At 36.8% G+C, this 17,719-nt stretch overlaps 1 protein-coding gene and 2 pseudogenes across 6 annotated transcripts in view; 2 read left to right on the top strand and 1 right to left on the bottom strand.

The window, feature by feature from the left end:
* Nucleotides 1-3,463: 3,463 nt before the first annotated feature.
* On the top strand, nt 3,464-4,641 carry LOC143682798 (coatomer subunit beta pseudogene; annotated as a pseudogene).
* Nucleotides 4,642-5,216: 575 nt separating this feature from the next.
* On the top strand, nt 5,217-6,275 carry LOC143677394 (coatomer subunit beta pseudogene; annotated as a pseudogene).
* Nucleotides 6,276-7,832: 1,557 nt separating this feature from the next.
* ACBD5 (acyl-CoA binding domain containing 5) overlaps nt 7,833-17,719 on the bottom strand; it is a 48,641-nt gene continuing 38,754 nt past the window's right edge. For 5 of the 6 annotated variants that reach the window (XM_077153259.1, XM_077153249.1, XM_077153251.1 and 2 more), the window contains 4 exons: nt 13,866-13,910; nt 13,420-13,529; nt 9,735-9,796; nt 7,833-8,789 (listed from right to left, as the gene is read on the bottom strand). In XM_077153259.1, coding sequence (XP_077009374.1) covers nt 8,782-8,789; nt 9,735-9,796; nt 13,420-13,529; nt 13,866-13,910 — 225 coding nt within the window. In that variant the 3' untranslated portion in view covers nt 7,833-8,781. The remainder of the gene's footprint in view (nt 8,790-9,734; nt 9,797-13,419; nt 13,530-13,865; nt 13,911-17,719) is intronic. The other variant, XM_077153238.1, reaches the window with a different exon arrangement.

Genomic DNA, 17,719 nt, shown 5'->3' on the forward strand with positions numbered 1-17,719 from the left:
GTTCTGGACGTGCTTTTCAAGGATGTTTGTAGAAGGAACATCCTTAGAAGACAAGGTTGATGTCTCTCTTTGGCGCAAGTGGCAGGATACTTACTGTCCAATATGATAAGGAAAAGATCTCCCTCTGGAGCAAAGTGCATGTATGTTTATTTCCATGATGAAAGATTTGGGTACAGTGAAGTCACGATTCCTCTCCTGAAAGTGCGCTGCTTGCGCATGTCTCATCTGGCCTTTTTGTGTGTCCTGGGGGGTAATTGTATCTCGGAGAACCAGTACAAAAATGCTGATTTTTTTGGCTTACTGCTGTTACTGCAAGCAAAAAACTGTCCTTCATCTCTGACCCAGGAGGATCATGTCTTCTACTAGCAGCCATGGAATTGCGGCAGGGGGGAACTATGACTAAGTTGTTAGTTTGCAAGTAGCATAAAATCTCAGATACTTCACAGTTCTTGAAGAACTACATATAAAAGGTGGGAAGTGAAAAGGATACATGTGAGCAGTGAATGTGGAGGAAGGAAAAAGAATGAAACCTTCAATTTCGATAGTAGAAAGTCAGTAGATAATTCCTCAAACTGAAAAATCAACACATAGCAATCTAAACATTATTTTGAAACTTGGAAGCAAGTACCAATCAGCCAAGAGTGATGAGAGTTGTTCCCTCTGGGGAAGAAAAAATGTGACAAAGTACTTGGGAAAAGGATAAGTGGAAGGGACTGGTCTTTAAAAAAAATCTGTATCTGCGCACAACCTTTTCCAGTGTCTGTCTCTTCAAAGCACTTCCAAAACCCACAAAAGGGAATGGATTTTATATCCTCTGGCTTGCTTCTGTAGAAGTACTTATAGTGAAATAATAATTGAAAGTATCATTATCACCATCATAATAGCTGCTATTTACTAAATATTTACTGTGCTCAGAGACTGTTTTATGTATTTGGCGTGTATGAACCCTACAAGGTAAATATTATTATCTCAATATTACAGACGAGGAAACTGAAACACAGAAATGTTTCAAGTGACTTGCCCATAATTGGCCCAGCTGGAAACTGGCAGAACCAGAATTCAAATCTAGATAGCTGATTCCAGAGACTGTAATCATACCTAAAATTAAGAGCTACCTAGACTAGGCAGGACTGTGGTTCCAACCAAACTTAGCTTAAAATACCTTAAGTAATCAGGGAAACTTAGTAACTCATTTGTGATTGCTAATTTCAAGTGCCAACTTAGTTAGGCTATGGTGCGAGGTACTTGGTCAAACCCTGGTCTAGATGTCGCTGTGAAGGTATTTTGTAGGTGTGATTAACACCTACAATTAGTTGCGGTGAAGATTATCCCTGAGAATATGGCTGGGCCTCATTCAAGCAGCTGAAGGCCTTAAAAGCCAAACTGAAGTTCTCTGGAAGAGAAATACGGCCTCAAGACTGCAACAGCAACTCCTGAGTTTCAAGCCTACCAGCCTGCCCTACAAACTTCAGATTTGCCAGCCCCCGCAATCACAGGAACAAATTCCTTAAACTAAAGCTCTTAAGATGTGTGTGTTTATATATATATATCCTATGGGTTCTGCTGCTCTGGAGAACCCCAACCAATACACCATTAGACAGACTGTGTAAGAGAAGTCTCATGCTGGTTTCAGAGTTAAGCGGATCAAGAGACTTCCACGTCAGCACTAGGCCTCTCAACTCAGTTTCTGGGTTTAGGGGTTGACCTCATTATCTAAGCCTCCTCCAAATGGCAAGAGATACGGTGTCCTGAATCTCTGGGGCAATAACCTTACAAACTATCATTCAACAAGAAAAAGAGAATGCTGTCTCCCAGCTTCATGAAAAAATCCCAGAGAGTAACTGCTCACCTCCCTGATGGCTATACATCCATCCCTGGTGCTGGGGGGTAGGTGGGGGCAGGCTGGGGACCTGGGTAGCAGCCTTACCAGAACCCCTGGTTAGAGTGGAGGAAGAAGGGCACTGCAAAGGGATGGGAGTATGGGGCAAAGGAAAGCTGTATCAGGAGAGGGGAGGGTGCTAGGCAGAATTAAAAAAAAAAAAAGCAATAGTTCCCCTCACTTGATTTTATGTATGGATGCAAAAGTTATTCTTAAATAGGCAAAGGGCATTTCTCATGGTCTAGCTTATAATATTTGGTACTGTTGGAAAGAAGGATTAAAAGAGAGAGAGAAGGAAAGAAGGATTAAAAGAGAGAGAGAAACCTCTCTTCAGTCAACATGACGAGCAGTCTCACCACCCTCCCCCTCTCTGCGTGGGACATGACTCCCAGGGGTGTGGACCTTCCTGACGATGTGGGACAGAGATCCTAGAATGAGCTGAGACTCAGCATCAAGGGATTGAGAAAAATACTAGAATGAGCTGAGACTTAACATAAAGGGATTGAGAGAAACTTCTCGACCAAAAGGGGGAAGAGGGAAATGAGACTAAGTGTCAATGGCTGAGAGATTCCAAACAGAGTCGAGAGGTTATCCTGGAGGTTATTCTTATGCATTAAGTAGATATCACCTTGTTGTTCAAGATGTAGCGGAGAGACTGGAGGGAACTGCCTGAAAATGTAGAGCTGTGTTCCAGTAGCCATGCTTCTTGATGATGATTGAACAATGATATAGCTTTCACAATGAGACTCTGTGAATGTGAAAACCTTGTGTCTGATGCTCCTTTTAGCTACCATATCAACAGAAGAGCAGAACATATGGAATAAAAATAAATAATAGGGGGAACAAATGTTAAAATAAGCCTAGTTTGAAATGCTAGTGGTAAATGAAAGCGAGGGGTAAGTGGTATGGTATGTATAATCTTTCTTTTCTCTATTATTGTTTTATTTCTTTTTCTAAATCGATGCAAATATTCTAAGAAATGATGAATATGCAACTATGTGATGATATTAAGAATTACTGATTGTATATGTAGAATGGAATGATATGTTAATGTTTTTGTTTGTTAATTTTTTAAATAAATAAATAAAAAGGAAAAAAAGAGAGAGAAACTTAGTGGGAAAACAAGAACTGAGAAGCAGAAAGATTGGAGCTGGAATAGACAGCCCTGTTGTTGCCCCAGCCGCTGCCCCTTGGAGCCAGATTTTCGGGCATCTGTCAACCTTAAATCTTGTATCAGATTGATTATAATCGGAAACCATGATGGCTGCTGAGAACTGTGCTATATGTTAACGTGCCAATGGATTCAGAACCACATCTGAAATTAGCTTTAAAAATGACCTAAGAAAAGGAGATACAAAGTCAAAGCCTGAAGCTTTTAAGAAATGAATCATTATGATTCTCAATGGTGAAAAACTTCCTGGATTTCTGATGGCCATGAGTAATTTTGTGCTACCTCTTCAAGATCACACCATCAAATAATTACTTTTGGTGTTTTTGGAAATTGTTCCTAAAACAACTCCAGATGGAAGACTTTTTTTTTTTTTCGCATGGGCAGGCACCAGGAATCAAACCCGGGTCTCTGGCATGGTGAGAACTCTGCCACTGAGCCACCGTGGCCGCCCAGATGGAAGATTTTTACATGAATTGATCTTCGTATGTGATGCACACAGGAAGGATCTTCAGCAGCCTAATGAGTTTAAGGATCCCTCTCTTTGTCTTCTCTGCAAATTCAAAGCAGAATTGCTAGAAAATTTAATGCCAGCTATCTGTGCTAGTTTGGAACATCACAACTATGTTAGAAGAAATGCTGTTTTGGCTCTCCATACTATCTATAGAAATTTTGAACATCTTATACCTGATATTCCTGAACTGATACATGATTTTCTGGTGAATGAGAAGGATGTAAGTTGCAAAAGGAATGCATTTATGATGCTTATTTATGTAGCTCATGATAGAGTTTTGGACTACCTAACACTTGTATAGATTAAGTTCAAACATTTGGAGAAGCATTCTTCAACTGGTTATTGGTGAACTCATTTATAAGGTCTGTCATGCTAATCCATCAGAAAGGGCTCACTTCATTCACTGCATCTATAACTTATTACAGTCATCTAGCCCTAGCCCTGCTGTAAAATATGAACTGCTGGAACATTCGTACCATTAGTGCACCAACTGCAATCAAGGCAGTTTCTCAGTGTTAAACTGATTTAATTGTTAAGGAGAATTACAACAATGTAAAGTTCAAAGTTCTGGAACGATTGATAGAATTAAAAGAACATCCTGCTCATGAACACAGTATTACAGGATTTGGTTATGGATATCCTAAGAACATTAAGCACACCAGACTTAGAAGTATGCAACAAAACTCTACAATAAGCCCTGGATCTTGTGTCTTCTAGGAATGTTCAAGAGCTGGTTACTATCCTGAAGAAAGAGGTGATTAAAACAAATAATGTGTCTGAGCATGAAGACACTGACAAATACAATTTCATGTGCAAACGTTGCATTTGTTTGATTTCCAGATTTGGCTGCAAAGATTGTTCCTGTGTTGATGGAGCTTCTCAGTGATAATAATGAAGCAGCAGCTGCTGATGTCTTGGAGTTTATTCATGAAGCCATTCAAAGCCTTGATAATCTGAGAATGCTCATTGTTGAAAGATGCCTGAAGTCTTTCATGCTATTAATCAGTCAAGATTTACTGAGGAGCATTATGGATCCTAGGAGAATACTGTAGTACAAAGGAGGACATTCAGAGTAAATGACTGAAGTCCACAGGTCCTTTCGGAAGATCCCAATTGTAGAGTCAGAAATAAAGAAAGAAGCTGATGAATGAAAACCTGAGGAAATCACTGTGGGGCCAATTCAGAAATCGGTAAATGATGGGCACCTATGCAATGCAGAGTGCTCTTGGCAGTTCTTGACCCACCAAGAGGAAGAAACACCTCCCCTGAGAGGATTCCCTCTATATGGAGATTTCTTTGTTGCTGCCTCCCTTGCCACAAATCTGACTAAGGTTGCCTTGCACTATATAGCTTTGGTTCAGGAGAAGGAGAAACAAAATTATTTTGTTACTGAAGCTACGTTACTCACGGCCGCCATACTTCATTAGGGCAGTTCTCTTTCTAAGAAGCCAATTACAGATGATGATATAGATCAAAATTTCCCTGTGCCTCAAGGTCTTGTCTGAGCATTCACCTTTAATGAATGACATTTTTTTTTTTTTTGCATGGGCAGGGACCGGAAATCGAACCCGGGTCTCCAGCACAGCAGGAGAGAACTCTACCTGCTGAGCCACTGTGGCCCGCCCATGAATGACATTTTTAATAAGGAACAGACAGTCCATTTCTCACATGTTATCTGTTAAACTTGAAGGAAAGGTATTATCCCAGAAGAAAGAATCTGAAAAGAAGATGTGACAGTAAAGCCTGATGACTCCATTTCTTTCATGCAACTAACTGCTAAGGATGAGATGAACTGCAAGGAATATCAGTTTCAGCAGAATTTGCTGGCAGCAATGGGTAACACACAGAGAAAAGAGGCAGCAGACCCCCTCACATCTAAACTTAACAAGGTCACCCAGTTAACAGGTTTATTAACTCCTGTATATGCAGAAGCTTATATTCATGTCAACCAATATGACATTGTCTTGGAGGTACTTGTTGTGATTCAAACCAGTGATACTTTACAGAACTGCACATTAGAGTTAGCTACTCTAAGGGATCTGACATTTGTAGAAAAGCCATCTCCCTTGATTTTTGTTCCTCATGATTACATAAATATTAAAGCTAATGTCAAAGTAGCATCGATAGAAAATTGAATAATTTTTGGTAATGTAGTTTATGATGTCTCTGGAGCTGCAAGTGACAGAAATTGTGTGCTCCTCAGTGACATCCACATTGAGATCCTGGACTATGTCCAGGCTGCAACTTGCACTGATGCTGAATTTCATCAGATGTGGCCCAAAGTTGAATTGGAAAAGAAAGTAACGGTCAATACAAACATAACTGATTAATGAGTATTTACAGCACATGTTAAAGGCAACTAACATGAAATGCCTCACTCAAAAGAAGGCCCTTTCTGGTTTCTGTGGCTTTGCAGAAATCAACCTCTATGCCCATTCCATAGAGGAATGTGTTTGCAAATGTCAGCACTGAGAAGCCAATTCATCAGGGACCAGAGACCTCTGTTACTGGCCACATAAGAATTCATATAAAGAGTCAGGGAATGGCCTTATGCCTTGGAGATAAAATCAACTTGCCTCAGAAGAAAACCTAGTATATAAACAAAAAGTCCTTGTAGCTTTACAGTTACAATTTAGGTGTGGGCTTACTGGACTCCAACATCTTTTGCACTTTTTCATGCTTTCTATTATTTAGAATCTGAGTTCATGCTGAAAGCATTCCAGCCAATAATTTATAATCTTTCCCTTAAATAAAGATTGAGTTTAAAATTAGTTTGTCTTTTGTCTTAACCATTTTGAATGCTGTATAAAGTATATGTTTCTCACATATACCGAGACCATTTTCACAGTACAATAAACAAATCTATTGCTAAATTTTTGTTACTTTATAAAAATAAATGTATCATTATATAATTAAAAACAAAAGAATTCAAAATAAGATTCTGCCTGGGTCAATAACGTTCTCAAGCAAAGACTGAGTTAAATTTCATCCCAGTTTATTTTTCTCAACTTAGGGTTAAGAATATAGCTTTATTTTAAAAGAGGCACAATTACCTGATATCATTCCTACTATTTGTTCTCATTTAATTCTTAGTACATATCCACTTCTCATAGGAATATTCTTTTTTTTGCATGGGCAGGCACTGGGAATTGAACCCGGGTCTCTAGCATGGCAGGTGAGAACTCTGCTTGCTGAGCCACCGTGGCCCGCCCATTCAATAGTAATAAATAATAAAAGCAGTATCATTTCTCATTAATCTTTTATTTTAAATTTAGTTTTACAATAAACTGAAAAGAAGCAGATCATTAAAAAAATACCAGAGCTGTCAATTTAAAATGAGTTTCTTTTTAAACAAAGCAGTAACACTATATCTTATAATTACATCATTATATTTATATACAAGAACAGTGTGCAAAGTGCTTTTCAAACTATAAAATAAGACTTTGGAACAGGATACAAGTGATTACCCCTAGGAGCTAGCTAGCCCTGACTATTCAAAACAAATTACAACTGCTTACATTCTGAATTTGCACTTTATTTATTTATACTCTAAGAGAAAAGTTACCATCTTTTGAAACCAGATTGATATTTAATTTTTAAAAATAATTCCTGATCCACAGGTCTAAACTTTATTTTTATATATAATTCAGATACTTGCTTCATTTTCTCCCAAAATAAAGAGAGGACAGTTTTTTAAAAAGCAAATATTAGTAGGTCCCTTTAGATCGACCACATTTTAATCAAGATGGGATTTAAAAATTAAAAAAAAATTGTTACATAAAAACAAAAGGAAAATCAGAGTCTTGGGAAAAGCAAATTGTATTATACTTTTTTTCTTTAGGCAAACAAAGAAGCATTCTGTATAGGAGGGATAGATTAACTTTTCCACTCTTACTTAAAACACTCTGAACACATGATGCCAAACCTAACATCATTCATACTGAGAATGCTTAAAAAATATTTGCTATAAAGCCTTTGAATCTGAGAAATCTTTAAAAGCACAAAATTTATCTACTAAATAATTTGAGTATGAAGTTTTAGAAGGATACAGGAATTGACTTTCCAAACAAGGCTTTCCAAGGAGCTGATTAAATCAGTCTTCTTTTCAGTCTACGTTTCTGGGAAGGAAGAGGAGAGACTAAACTTGTGTAGCTTGGGTATTCTTATCCACAAAGAAGCATCTGCCTGCTAGCTTGCAAGTCCTTCCAATACCCTTGTGCAGTACATACATCTCAAATATATCCTGAAGGAAAAACTGAGGCACTATGAGGTTAAGAGTCCAGTCTGTGTAATTTATTAGCAGAAAAATGTTTTGTTTTTCATGTTAACCTTTGTAAAAACATTATAAATAAGTTTTCATTTTATATTTCAGAGCACCCTATGAAGCAGAAACTAGATATCCTCAGTTAAAGAAAAAGGATTACCAACGAATAAATGTATGATTGAATAAAAATCATATCAGTTATCTGCAGGCTCAGAATACATTTTCAAACCTCCATTAGGCCCATTCTTCCTCATTTCCATCCACAGGCTATGCCTAATCTGGGAGTCATCTGTAAAACCCAAGCCAAAGTAGGGCTCTACTTTTAACAATGATGACCGAACACCAAAGTTAGAGCTGTGAATGCCCACGAAAAGATTATGGAAATCAAGTACTCTGGGCAGTCCACAAAGAGAATTGTGGAAAAGATTCACCCTGCAGTTTTCTGTCAGGTGACTAAGATATAAAGTCAATTTTATCTCAGCTGAAATTCACTCTTGGTTTGTATTCTTTCTCATATTTACTTTAGCAAACTAAAAATAGCCATTAATAAATCTGATCTCATTATCACAACTGTACCTTTGAAAAGCAGCTTAAATTTCTCTATAGGAGATAATCAGGTAAACATATTACCAAACAATAATTAATAATTTAATGTCCTTCAAGTTTAAGGGTAGGGTAAATCTATGTATGCTACTTATAATCTAGTTGAGATTGATTATTCAAGTATCGGCAATATAAGTCCTTAAAATGTTATCATTTGTGTAGTGCACCGCATATATATACATATATGTGTGTGTGTGTGTGTGTGTGTGTGTATACACAAACCAAACTACTGGACAACAAAAAGAAATGTAATCATTACGAACTAAGATTTTCTTGTGAACTCCACAATTCATTTCTTTCTGAGGTCATCCAGGCCCAGTAGTCTTCTGAAGTAAAACACCATTTCCTTCAGGTCAGTTTTCTTTAAAAAGAAAGTAAAAATCAATCTCCCATGAGTATATATGCAACCTAAATATGAAACACATCCATACCAAAGAGTTCTCTGAATGATAAAAATAATTATATGCAAATTCAAAGTAAAACTACAAATTATAAATGATCATTATGATCATACTTCATGTGACTTATAGCCCAATAGGAAAGATCTAACAGCAAGTACTAAAATTACCAGTTTTCAGAAGTAATTTAAATTAACATCCCTCCTTTCAAACCTCCTTAGATTCTCATTCATTTCTGGTTGGTTTTTATATAATTCATATTTTTAGGAATTATTTCATAATTTTATCAAAATGGGCAAGTTATGAAACAAAAATCTTAAGGAAATTACAAAAGGATGGTAGTTGCACACAACCTAGACTACTCATTTAATAAAACCTCTGTCATATATTATTTGCCAATCACTGGGAGTCAGAGAGATATAAGGCAGGCTCTCAGACCTCAGCGAGCTCATAGTGCAAGGGATGCTCACAAACCAGCAGCTCAGATCTGCACAGTGCCATGGTTTTGACAATAGCACAGTGAACGGGTTATGTGAGAAGGGTGGGCTTTTTAGCACAAAAGACAAGAACTATTCTGGGAAGTCCGGCCGCGGTAAAGTCTCTGCACCATTCCCCACACACAGAGTGCCAAAATGCCTGAAACCCTTTCATTACAGATTCATTCTTATATCTGGAAGTCCTCTTATGCAACCCCATTAGCAGGAGTGACATTTTAAATAATCACATCAATTTTCCACAGGAGATCCCTGGTAGCAGAAAGAAAATAGACTCCTGGAGGAAGAAAACTGAAATGACTGACAAAGACAAGACAGATATGGGTGATTCTAAAGGTTCTAAAGACAAGCTGCCTGAGTGAAGTTTACCAGAAGTCTTAGTCATAGGGTTCCAGAACAGTGAGCAATACTTACCAAGGACCATGTGGAGCAGATTTACTAAAATAGCTGACAACTTGGTCTTTGAACCCTGACTACTGTAAGGGGAAACAGAATAAAAACGAATCACTGTCCCTTTATGTTTTGTATCCTAAGAATTTTTTCAGTTTCATAATGAGATCTTTCTCTGGTTTTTAACTTGCAAAAATGGAGAGTGTGGTGTGATAAGAGAAGAAACGTTTCAGAAAACAACAGATGAGGGAATAGGAGAGAACAGGAATATTCTCTGCCTTTTCCCTTCCTCAGCAGGCAGCTGAATGAACTCTGTGTGGGCCTCTTTCCCACCTCTGTCTGCCCCAGGCTCCATGTGAGGCAGGTCCCCCTGCCTGAGCTCCTTGCCTCTCTCTGGCTCTACTCATCCACAGTGAAGGTTGGGTGGCCAGGAAAACAGAGGGCAGACTGAAAAAGACAAGGGTGGCTAGAAACACCCTTCCCTTCCAAGTAATACTTTGACAGAAGACTTCTGGATTTAAGGGTCTGTTTTCAGTATTTAACTATCAGGCTAGGTCACTGGGGAGAGGTGGTACCATACAAGGCTCTTCAAGGGCTGGGTTTTTTTTTTTTTTTTTGGAAAAAGCAATAATTTTCAAAGTTCACTTCAACAAGTAGTTACAGAACAGATTTCAAAGTCTGTTATGGGTTACCATTCTACTATTTCAGATTTTTCCTTCTAGCTGCTCCAAAACACGTGGAGGCTAAAAGAAATATCAATATAGTGATTCAGCAGTCATATTCATTTGTTAAATCCTATTTTCTCTGTTATAACTCCTTCTTCTCCTTTGATCTTTTTCCCAATCTATAGGGATCTTTGGGCAATGCCTGTTCAGACTTTTTCATGATGAGAAGGGGGTTGACTAAAGGATAGGGGGATGTAATTAGTTGATAATTTTGACGAGACTGGTCAGGGGCTGTTTTTGAACAAGATGTCTGCAAGTGTTGCTCTTCCCTTACAAATGATCTGCTGTTGCACTAATAATGTAAGAAATCTTTTACTTTAAAATTTTTATTCTATTATATTGGAAAAAAAATCACAAGGGCACATTAAATTATTTCTATTAAAAGGGTATTACTTTTAATATTAAAAAAGGAAAATACTGTTTTAAAAAGCTTATCACAGGCGGGCCGCGGTGGCTCAGCGGGCAAGAGTGCTTGCCTGCCATGCCGGAGGACCCCGGTTCGATTCCCGGCCCCAGCCCATGTAAAAAAAAAAAAAACAAACAAACAAACAAAATATAATAAAATAAAGATGTTTCCCTTTCTTCCTTCCTTCTATCCTTCCTTCCTTCTCTGTCTTTCTTTAAAAAAAAAAAAAAAAAAAAAAAAAAAAAAAAGCTTATCACAGGGTGGGCCACAGTGGCTCAGGAGGCAGAGTTCTCACTTGCCAAGCCGGAAACCTGGGTTTGATTCCCAGTGCCTGCCCATGCAAAAAAAAAAAAGCTTATCACAAATATATCTGCTTATATACCTACTGGGCTATCAAGTGCATCAGACGGTCCCTATTATGAGTAGGGAACATGCTTTTCCTCTCCCAATCAGATTTCCAGGGCTTTCTCTTTATCTCTAACTGGGAACCTATCTCTTCTAAACATACATACTGCTCTAGTCTTCATTCCTATAACTGCTAAACACTGCCTAAATTCCTCGAGGCTAAAATTTATTTCCATTTCAAATATGGCTCTACCTCTAAGCCCAGTTAATCTGTTATATAAGCCAATAATACATAAAAGTGCTATCCCTCAGCAAAATGCAGTTGCCTAGTGTGAAATAATTTGTAATTTGGGAAGATCAAATACTTAGCGTATAGTGAAAATTTCATAAACATTCAATAATAACGAAAAAGAACATTAAAAATAGGGAGGAGTTTCTTCATTCAGAGACATCTGTGAACAACTGAAAGGGATCCCTAAGAGAAATGGTGAATAACCTTCTACTATTCTTCTACTAGTAAATTTTTTTTTAGAAAAACTCCAACTTCCTGTAATTGCCAAAGCAGAATTTAATGTTTTATCTTTAATGAGTTGACAAACTGCTTCAACCTTAAGCATGAAATAAATTATTAACCAAAATAAGCATCAGGGTTGGTTTTGTCTTATGCCAAAATTCTCTACTCTCTAATCCCCAACTCTCCAAATGCAAACATGAAAAGAACTCTGAAATGTATTGCAAAATATGTAAATGCCTACGTTTATTTAGTGTCACTGTGCCTTGTTTGCTTAAACTTAGCACTACAACATACTGAAAAAGATTTGATTCTTTTTTCCTTCCATTACCAATTAAATTGGAATTTAAAACACTGTAGACCACTAACCCAACCATCATAGGACAATTTTTAAGTATGAGAAAGGAAGAAAAAGAAGTTTATAAATTAAGGTCTATTAAGGTCTATATCTTTGCTGTAACAACATACACACAAAATGGATTTGAAAAGGGGTAGATAAAGCTGACACAGCAACTTAAGCTCCTGAAACCCTAACTAAAGTTTTTTCCAAGTGGAAGGGTGTATTTCAAAAACATTAGTGAACCAGAAAACTTACTTAGTTCATTTATGAACATAAATCAAACTGACTTAATATAAGCAAAGAACAAGGAAGACAACCCATATACCCAAACTCAGAAGTATTTCAGTTTATCTACTATAAACAGCACTTATACCAGAGGGCTGCTTGTCCCTTTCCCATAACAAAAGGATAAATGTTTAATGTTTGTTATTGTTATTAAGCTTAAAAACTACAAACCTGGGTTTTTTTTTGGTAGAGGAAAAACATGCTCATAAATACTTAAACATACACTTTCTAAAAAAATGTTTCTACTGCACATATTTAAGTGTGCACTTAAAAGCACATTAGCAAATACCCGATTTCTTTTCTCTATCTGCTGTTACCTAATGGAGAATGGTGATGAAATAACAAGAAAAAAACAAAAAGCAATAACAGTGCAGTCAGTGAGGGAAACAATTATTCTCCCATTCAGAGAAAGTAGTTCAGTTTACAAGGTAACAACAACAACAACAAAAATGCTTTATACATTGTTTTGATCCCCTGAGTTTTGGCCTGAAGCTATTTATTCCTAATATAGATAGTCTCAAGGCATTTTCAGGCATTCCAATTTATTATTCTTAGACCTATTCAGGGTATCTTCCTGGCATCTCAAACTGGAAGCCTGGCCCCAGCTAGATAATCTCTAATTCTAGAAATAGTCAGTCACTGGGCTGAAAATTTATCATGATGCCCATAATCAATGTCTGTTTTTCACAGGCAGAGAGAGTGGGAGGCTTTCTGGGTTTTGTTTACCTCTCCATTTTCCTGTAATTATTAGCAAAGGGTCCAAAATAAACGTCACACTTTAAGAGCATTCTTTTCTCACAAGCCAAAAAACTTAAGAAACGTGGGGTAATTTTCTTGTTGTTGCCTAAATCAAAGGTGCACAAATCAACCAGATGTTCTCAAGGGACAGTATCTGAAGTCTAAGAAGTACCTGGTAACCCACAAGACAGCATTTCCAAGGAAGTGGAAATCTTAGGATCAGTACAGAATCTTCAGTATGATAATATATCTACAAAATGGCCCTCTCCCCTTAACTGCTGCTGAAAACTCTGTCTACTACAGATCATAAGAGCTTATACACCACTCTGAATTATAAAACTGTAAGCAAATATTATTACCTTCTCCTTCTTTGATAATATAAATGCACCAACCACTGGGCAATAAAAGGCCATATAATAGCAAAAGTTAATGCACCAGGAGACATCTCGAAGGGCCACCAAGATGGTCTCTGAGAAAATAAAATAAGCTAGTCATCAATCTATTTCAGTAATGTATGTATAGTATAAAAACATATCTCATTCATTATTTTGAAAATATGTAACTAGTAATGAATTCCACTCCTGCTAAAGGGAGGGAGATTTTTTTTTTGCATTTCAAAGCATAATTCATATTTTAAAGCACAGACTTTCAGGAGTATTTCAGACTTCAATACAATACAATATTCTTTAACTTCTAAATTCTAAAGGATAGATTTCATTTCATGCATTAAAGACCTCATATGATCTGAATTTATTATAACTTATTTGAAACCCTGGCATTTAGATTTCAGAAAAAAATGTCTTACCGGTGAGGGAGACTGATTACTGGTCTGCAATGTTGATGATTTTGCCTAGATATACAAATGACGTTAGTTTTGTCAAAATGAAAAAAATACAGTAAGTTTTTTATTTACCTTTTTTTTTTAGAAAAAGGCTGAAATACTAATATATTACCTATTTATCTGCAAATTGTGCTCTGATTACCCTGAAATCCATACCACCAAATGACAAGGTCCTTAAAATTGCTAGCCAAATGAATACCTCTGATCCTTATATTTTTTAGTTCAAATTATATAAAATTATCTAAATAAACCTCAAATCAACTTAAATTCTCATGGCTTTCATATTCGTCTCAATTTCCTACTCAATTTTTAATTGATCTCTTAATTTCCATACAAACTACTGATTTAAAAACAAATTAGAATAGGGTGGTCAATGGTGGTTCAGTGGCAGAGTTCTTTCTTGCCTACCATGCCAGAGACTGATTCCCGGAGATGTCAAAATATACAAAAAAAATTAGAATGTAACCTTGGTGACTAAATAAAAACTATGTGCCATAATGTGTATCAGAAATTCATGACAAGATGTAGCAGAGGAGGTGTAAGAAAGATAGGAGAAATGAACTTTTAATGTTGCATGTTTTTAAATGAGAAGTAGCTAAACTAAGCAGAAAAACAGCAGAATAATTTAGGGAAATCTGATTATAATTTGGCTCATCCCAAACACAAACTTTCTTAGGCTAGATATTAGTTCTTCATTTATCATAAGCCTTAGAGAAATAGTATTAAGATTTATGAGATAATTTACTCTTCCATTCAACAAATATTTACTAAATTCAAGTTCAAGAAACAACAAGGAAGCCAGTAAACTGAAGGAGACTAAACGAGAACAAAAGGAAGGGTGTGGGAGTGGGGGGTGAGGTGGGGAGGGAAGGTGGTCTTTTATATTTCTTTGTTACGGGATAATATGATTTCAAGGACTTCAGAACGACTATGGTTTACAGAGAAAAATCACTTAGTTGCCCATGGATGTTGCCTCAGTCCCTACAGACAGTTAAGGTACTAAACAACAAGGCACAGTCCTAGCAAACTCAAGCTATACACTCTGAGTGCTAAAAGCATCAATACACGCTAATTACTCTTATGCGATAAATGGCATAACGATATTCAACCAAGGATTTCCTTTCTGGCATTTCTCCAAACTAGATGGAAGAAAGAGCAGATTTACAAAACCCAGCTCTCAGGTGGCTAATGACTAATCCAAGGTCACCTTATACTCAGTGCACTCAGGAATGGAAATGAAACTTACAGATGACGAAACCCAAATGTGGCAAATACTACCACTCCCCATTAAAGCAGCAGCTACTAAACAAATGCTAAGGTCAACTAGAGCTACTAAATGGAGCTATCAATGGATTTTTAAGAGTTACAAAAGGTTTGAAAAGGCAAATGAAGATTTTGAAAGACCCTCACTAAAGAAGTAACAGATACAGCCACTGGAAATAGTATTATAATTTCTTTAGTTTAAAGACAAGTATTCATATGTTAAGTAGGTTTTATGTAGTTTTACATAATTAGAAATTAGAAAAATTTAGAAATTAGAAAAAGCCCAATCATTTTGTTATTCTACTGCTAGATTAAAACAGAGGATTACTGAACTGTTTTTGAAATTCATGTTGAATTCACACAATAGTAACCACTGCAAAGGAACTAAGGAAACTAGGAGTTGTTTAAATTTGGCTCTCTCTAAGGCTATAAGCTTCCTGAAGGGAGAAAACAAGCCATCCATGAGATAAGCATGAGAAAACAGTAATAACTATTTCCATTTTATAGAGAAGGACACTGAGGCACCGAGAAGTTAAGTCACCTGACCCAAGATCACACAGTTAATTGGCCATGCTGGGCTATGAGCCCTGCAGTTTGCTTGCTCCAGCCAGGCCTACACATTGTACGAGCTCCCTTTTCATTTTTGTACCCTTTGCCTAGAAAGGGATCTGCTACATGGTCATTCAACAAATATTTACTAAGTGTGAATGAATCAAAGGAGCCATTTTGCAAAAAATAATATATCTCAGGAAGCTGACAGCATTGGAAAGTGCATTATGCTAGAAATCAGGAGACCTGAGTTATAGTCCTGGTTCAGCACTAATCAGTGAACCCTCTCAGCTCTCAAGTTCTCCCTCTGCCAAGTAAAGGCACATAACTTAGTAGGCTCCCTTCAATCCCCAAATCCACTCCTACTCTACTATCAACTAGGTATTTTAAGAGTCATTCACATGAATTACACAAATTTGAAGAAAAAGGCTTTAACAGATCAGAATCCTGTTTTTTAAAGTTTGTTTTACATATGAGTAAAAAAGTGAAATGTCTGGAAAAAAAGGAATTTTAGTAGACATTCAATATCATTAACAACATGGAAAATATACAAAGTATTATTTTAGAAAATCACAGAACAAGAAAAAACATATTGTCAGTAACAATAAAGTTCAATAATTCTAAACTAAGAATTGAGCTTTCCTATAAGTGGTAGCTCATATGTTTTTTAAAAAACAGTTCTATCTCGCCTGCCATGCGGGACACCCAGGTTCGATTCCTGGCCCATGTACTTCCCAAAAAGAACAAACAAACATGCAACAAAAAAACAAACAAATTCAAAAAACGGTGCTGCAAAAACAGGATACTCACATGAAAAAAAGAATGAAATGTGACCCTGCCATATAGCATAACCCCCCCTCCCCCCAAAAAGTTCTATACCAAGGTAGGGATCATTTCATGGGGTAATGGAGCTAATATCCTTTTTATTTGTCAAACACATACAAAATAGACTTATTAATTCATGAAAAACATACATAAAATAGTGCATTTGTTACCAACGCCTATACATACGTGTTGAAGCCAGAAATGTCAATTATTTAAAGGACTATTCTTAACCTCTTTTGCATCATAGAGCCTACTGAGGATCTGATAAGGCAACAGATACTCTTCCCTCAAAAATACAAAAGCACATAAAAGTTTGCATATTATTTCAGTGTGTTCACAGACTCCCTAAAGCCTAGAATGGCACAAAGTGACAAATTTAAAATGCAACTGAGAATCCTTTAAATAGATGTAACTGAGATTCCTTGAGATAACCTGAATAAGTTATTTATTAGGGTAAAGCATTCACAAAGGCTGTTTAGAAAAGCTGCAGTTATCAGTTTCTTCACAAAGGTTCAAAGCTAATGTGTTCATCTTACAATGGAAGCACATTAAGAATGGGACAATTTTCTCTGATTAACCTTTATAATCTTTCTTAAATCTGTTATAGCATGATGCTTAGCTGTCAGAACATGTCTGAAGGTCAGGTCAGGCAGCAGGCTGGTTGTGTCCTTCTCTCCAGGCAGTGGTACTCAAATGGCATATGTCAGGAGACAAATGGGGAAGATCTCTAGCAGCCATGTGAAACCTCTGTATCTAAGCGCAGAAAACACCACGACCCAGTCGAAAGTGTGAGCAAAGCTTAATTTTCCCATTTAGTACTTCTTTATTCAATTCAGGAAAGCAGTCTTATGTAGTAGAAAGAACACTGGATAGGAGACAGGATATCTGGGCTCTGCTTGAGTTTCTGCAATTGAGAAGCTATACTGCCTTTTCTAAAGGTTCCTTACACTTGGATCTTCCAGGAAATGTAGGTCAAGCTATAACTCTAAATTCCTTTCTTCTGATCCTAAAACTAATTAACATTCAAGATTAGTAACCTATTATCTCTACCAGCATTTTAAAAAGAAGCCAAGATAGGGGACAATGTTTACTACTAAAGACCAACTCTTTTAAGACTGGTATTTTAGGCAAGAGGATGGTCTCTATTAGTTCCTCCAAGCTGCACTATTAAACTATTCTTA

This window comes from Tamandua tetradactyla, chromosome 1 (genome assembly GCF_023851605.1).
Source record: "Tamandua tetradactyla isolate mTamTet1 chromosome 1, mTamTet1.pri, whole genome shotgun sequence".
NCBI classification, from domain to species: domain Eukaryota; kingdom Metazoa; phylum Chordata; class Mammalia; order Pilosa; family Myrmecophagidae; genus Tamandua; species Tamandua tetradactyla.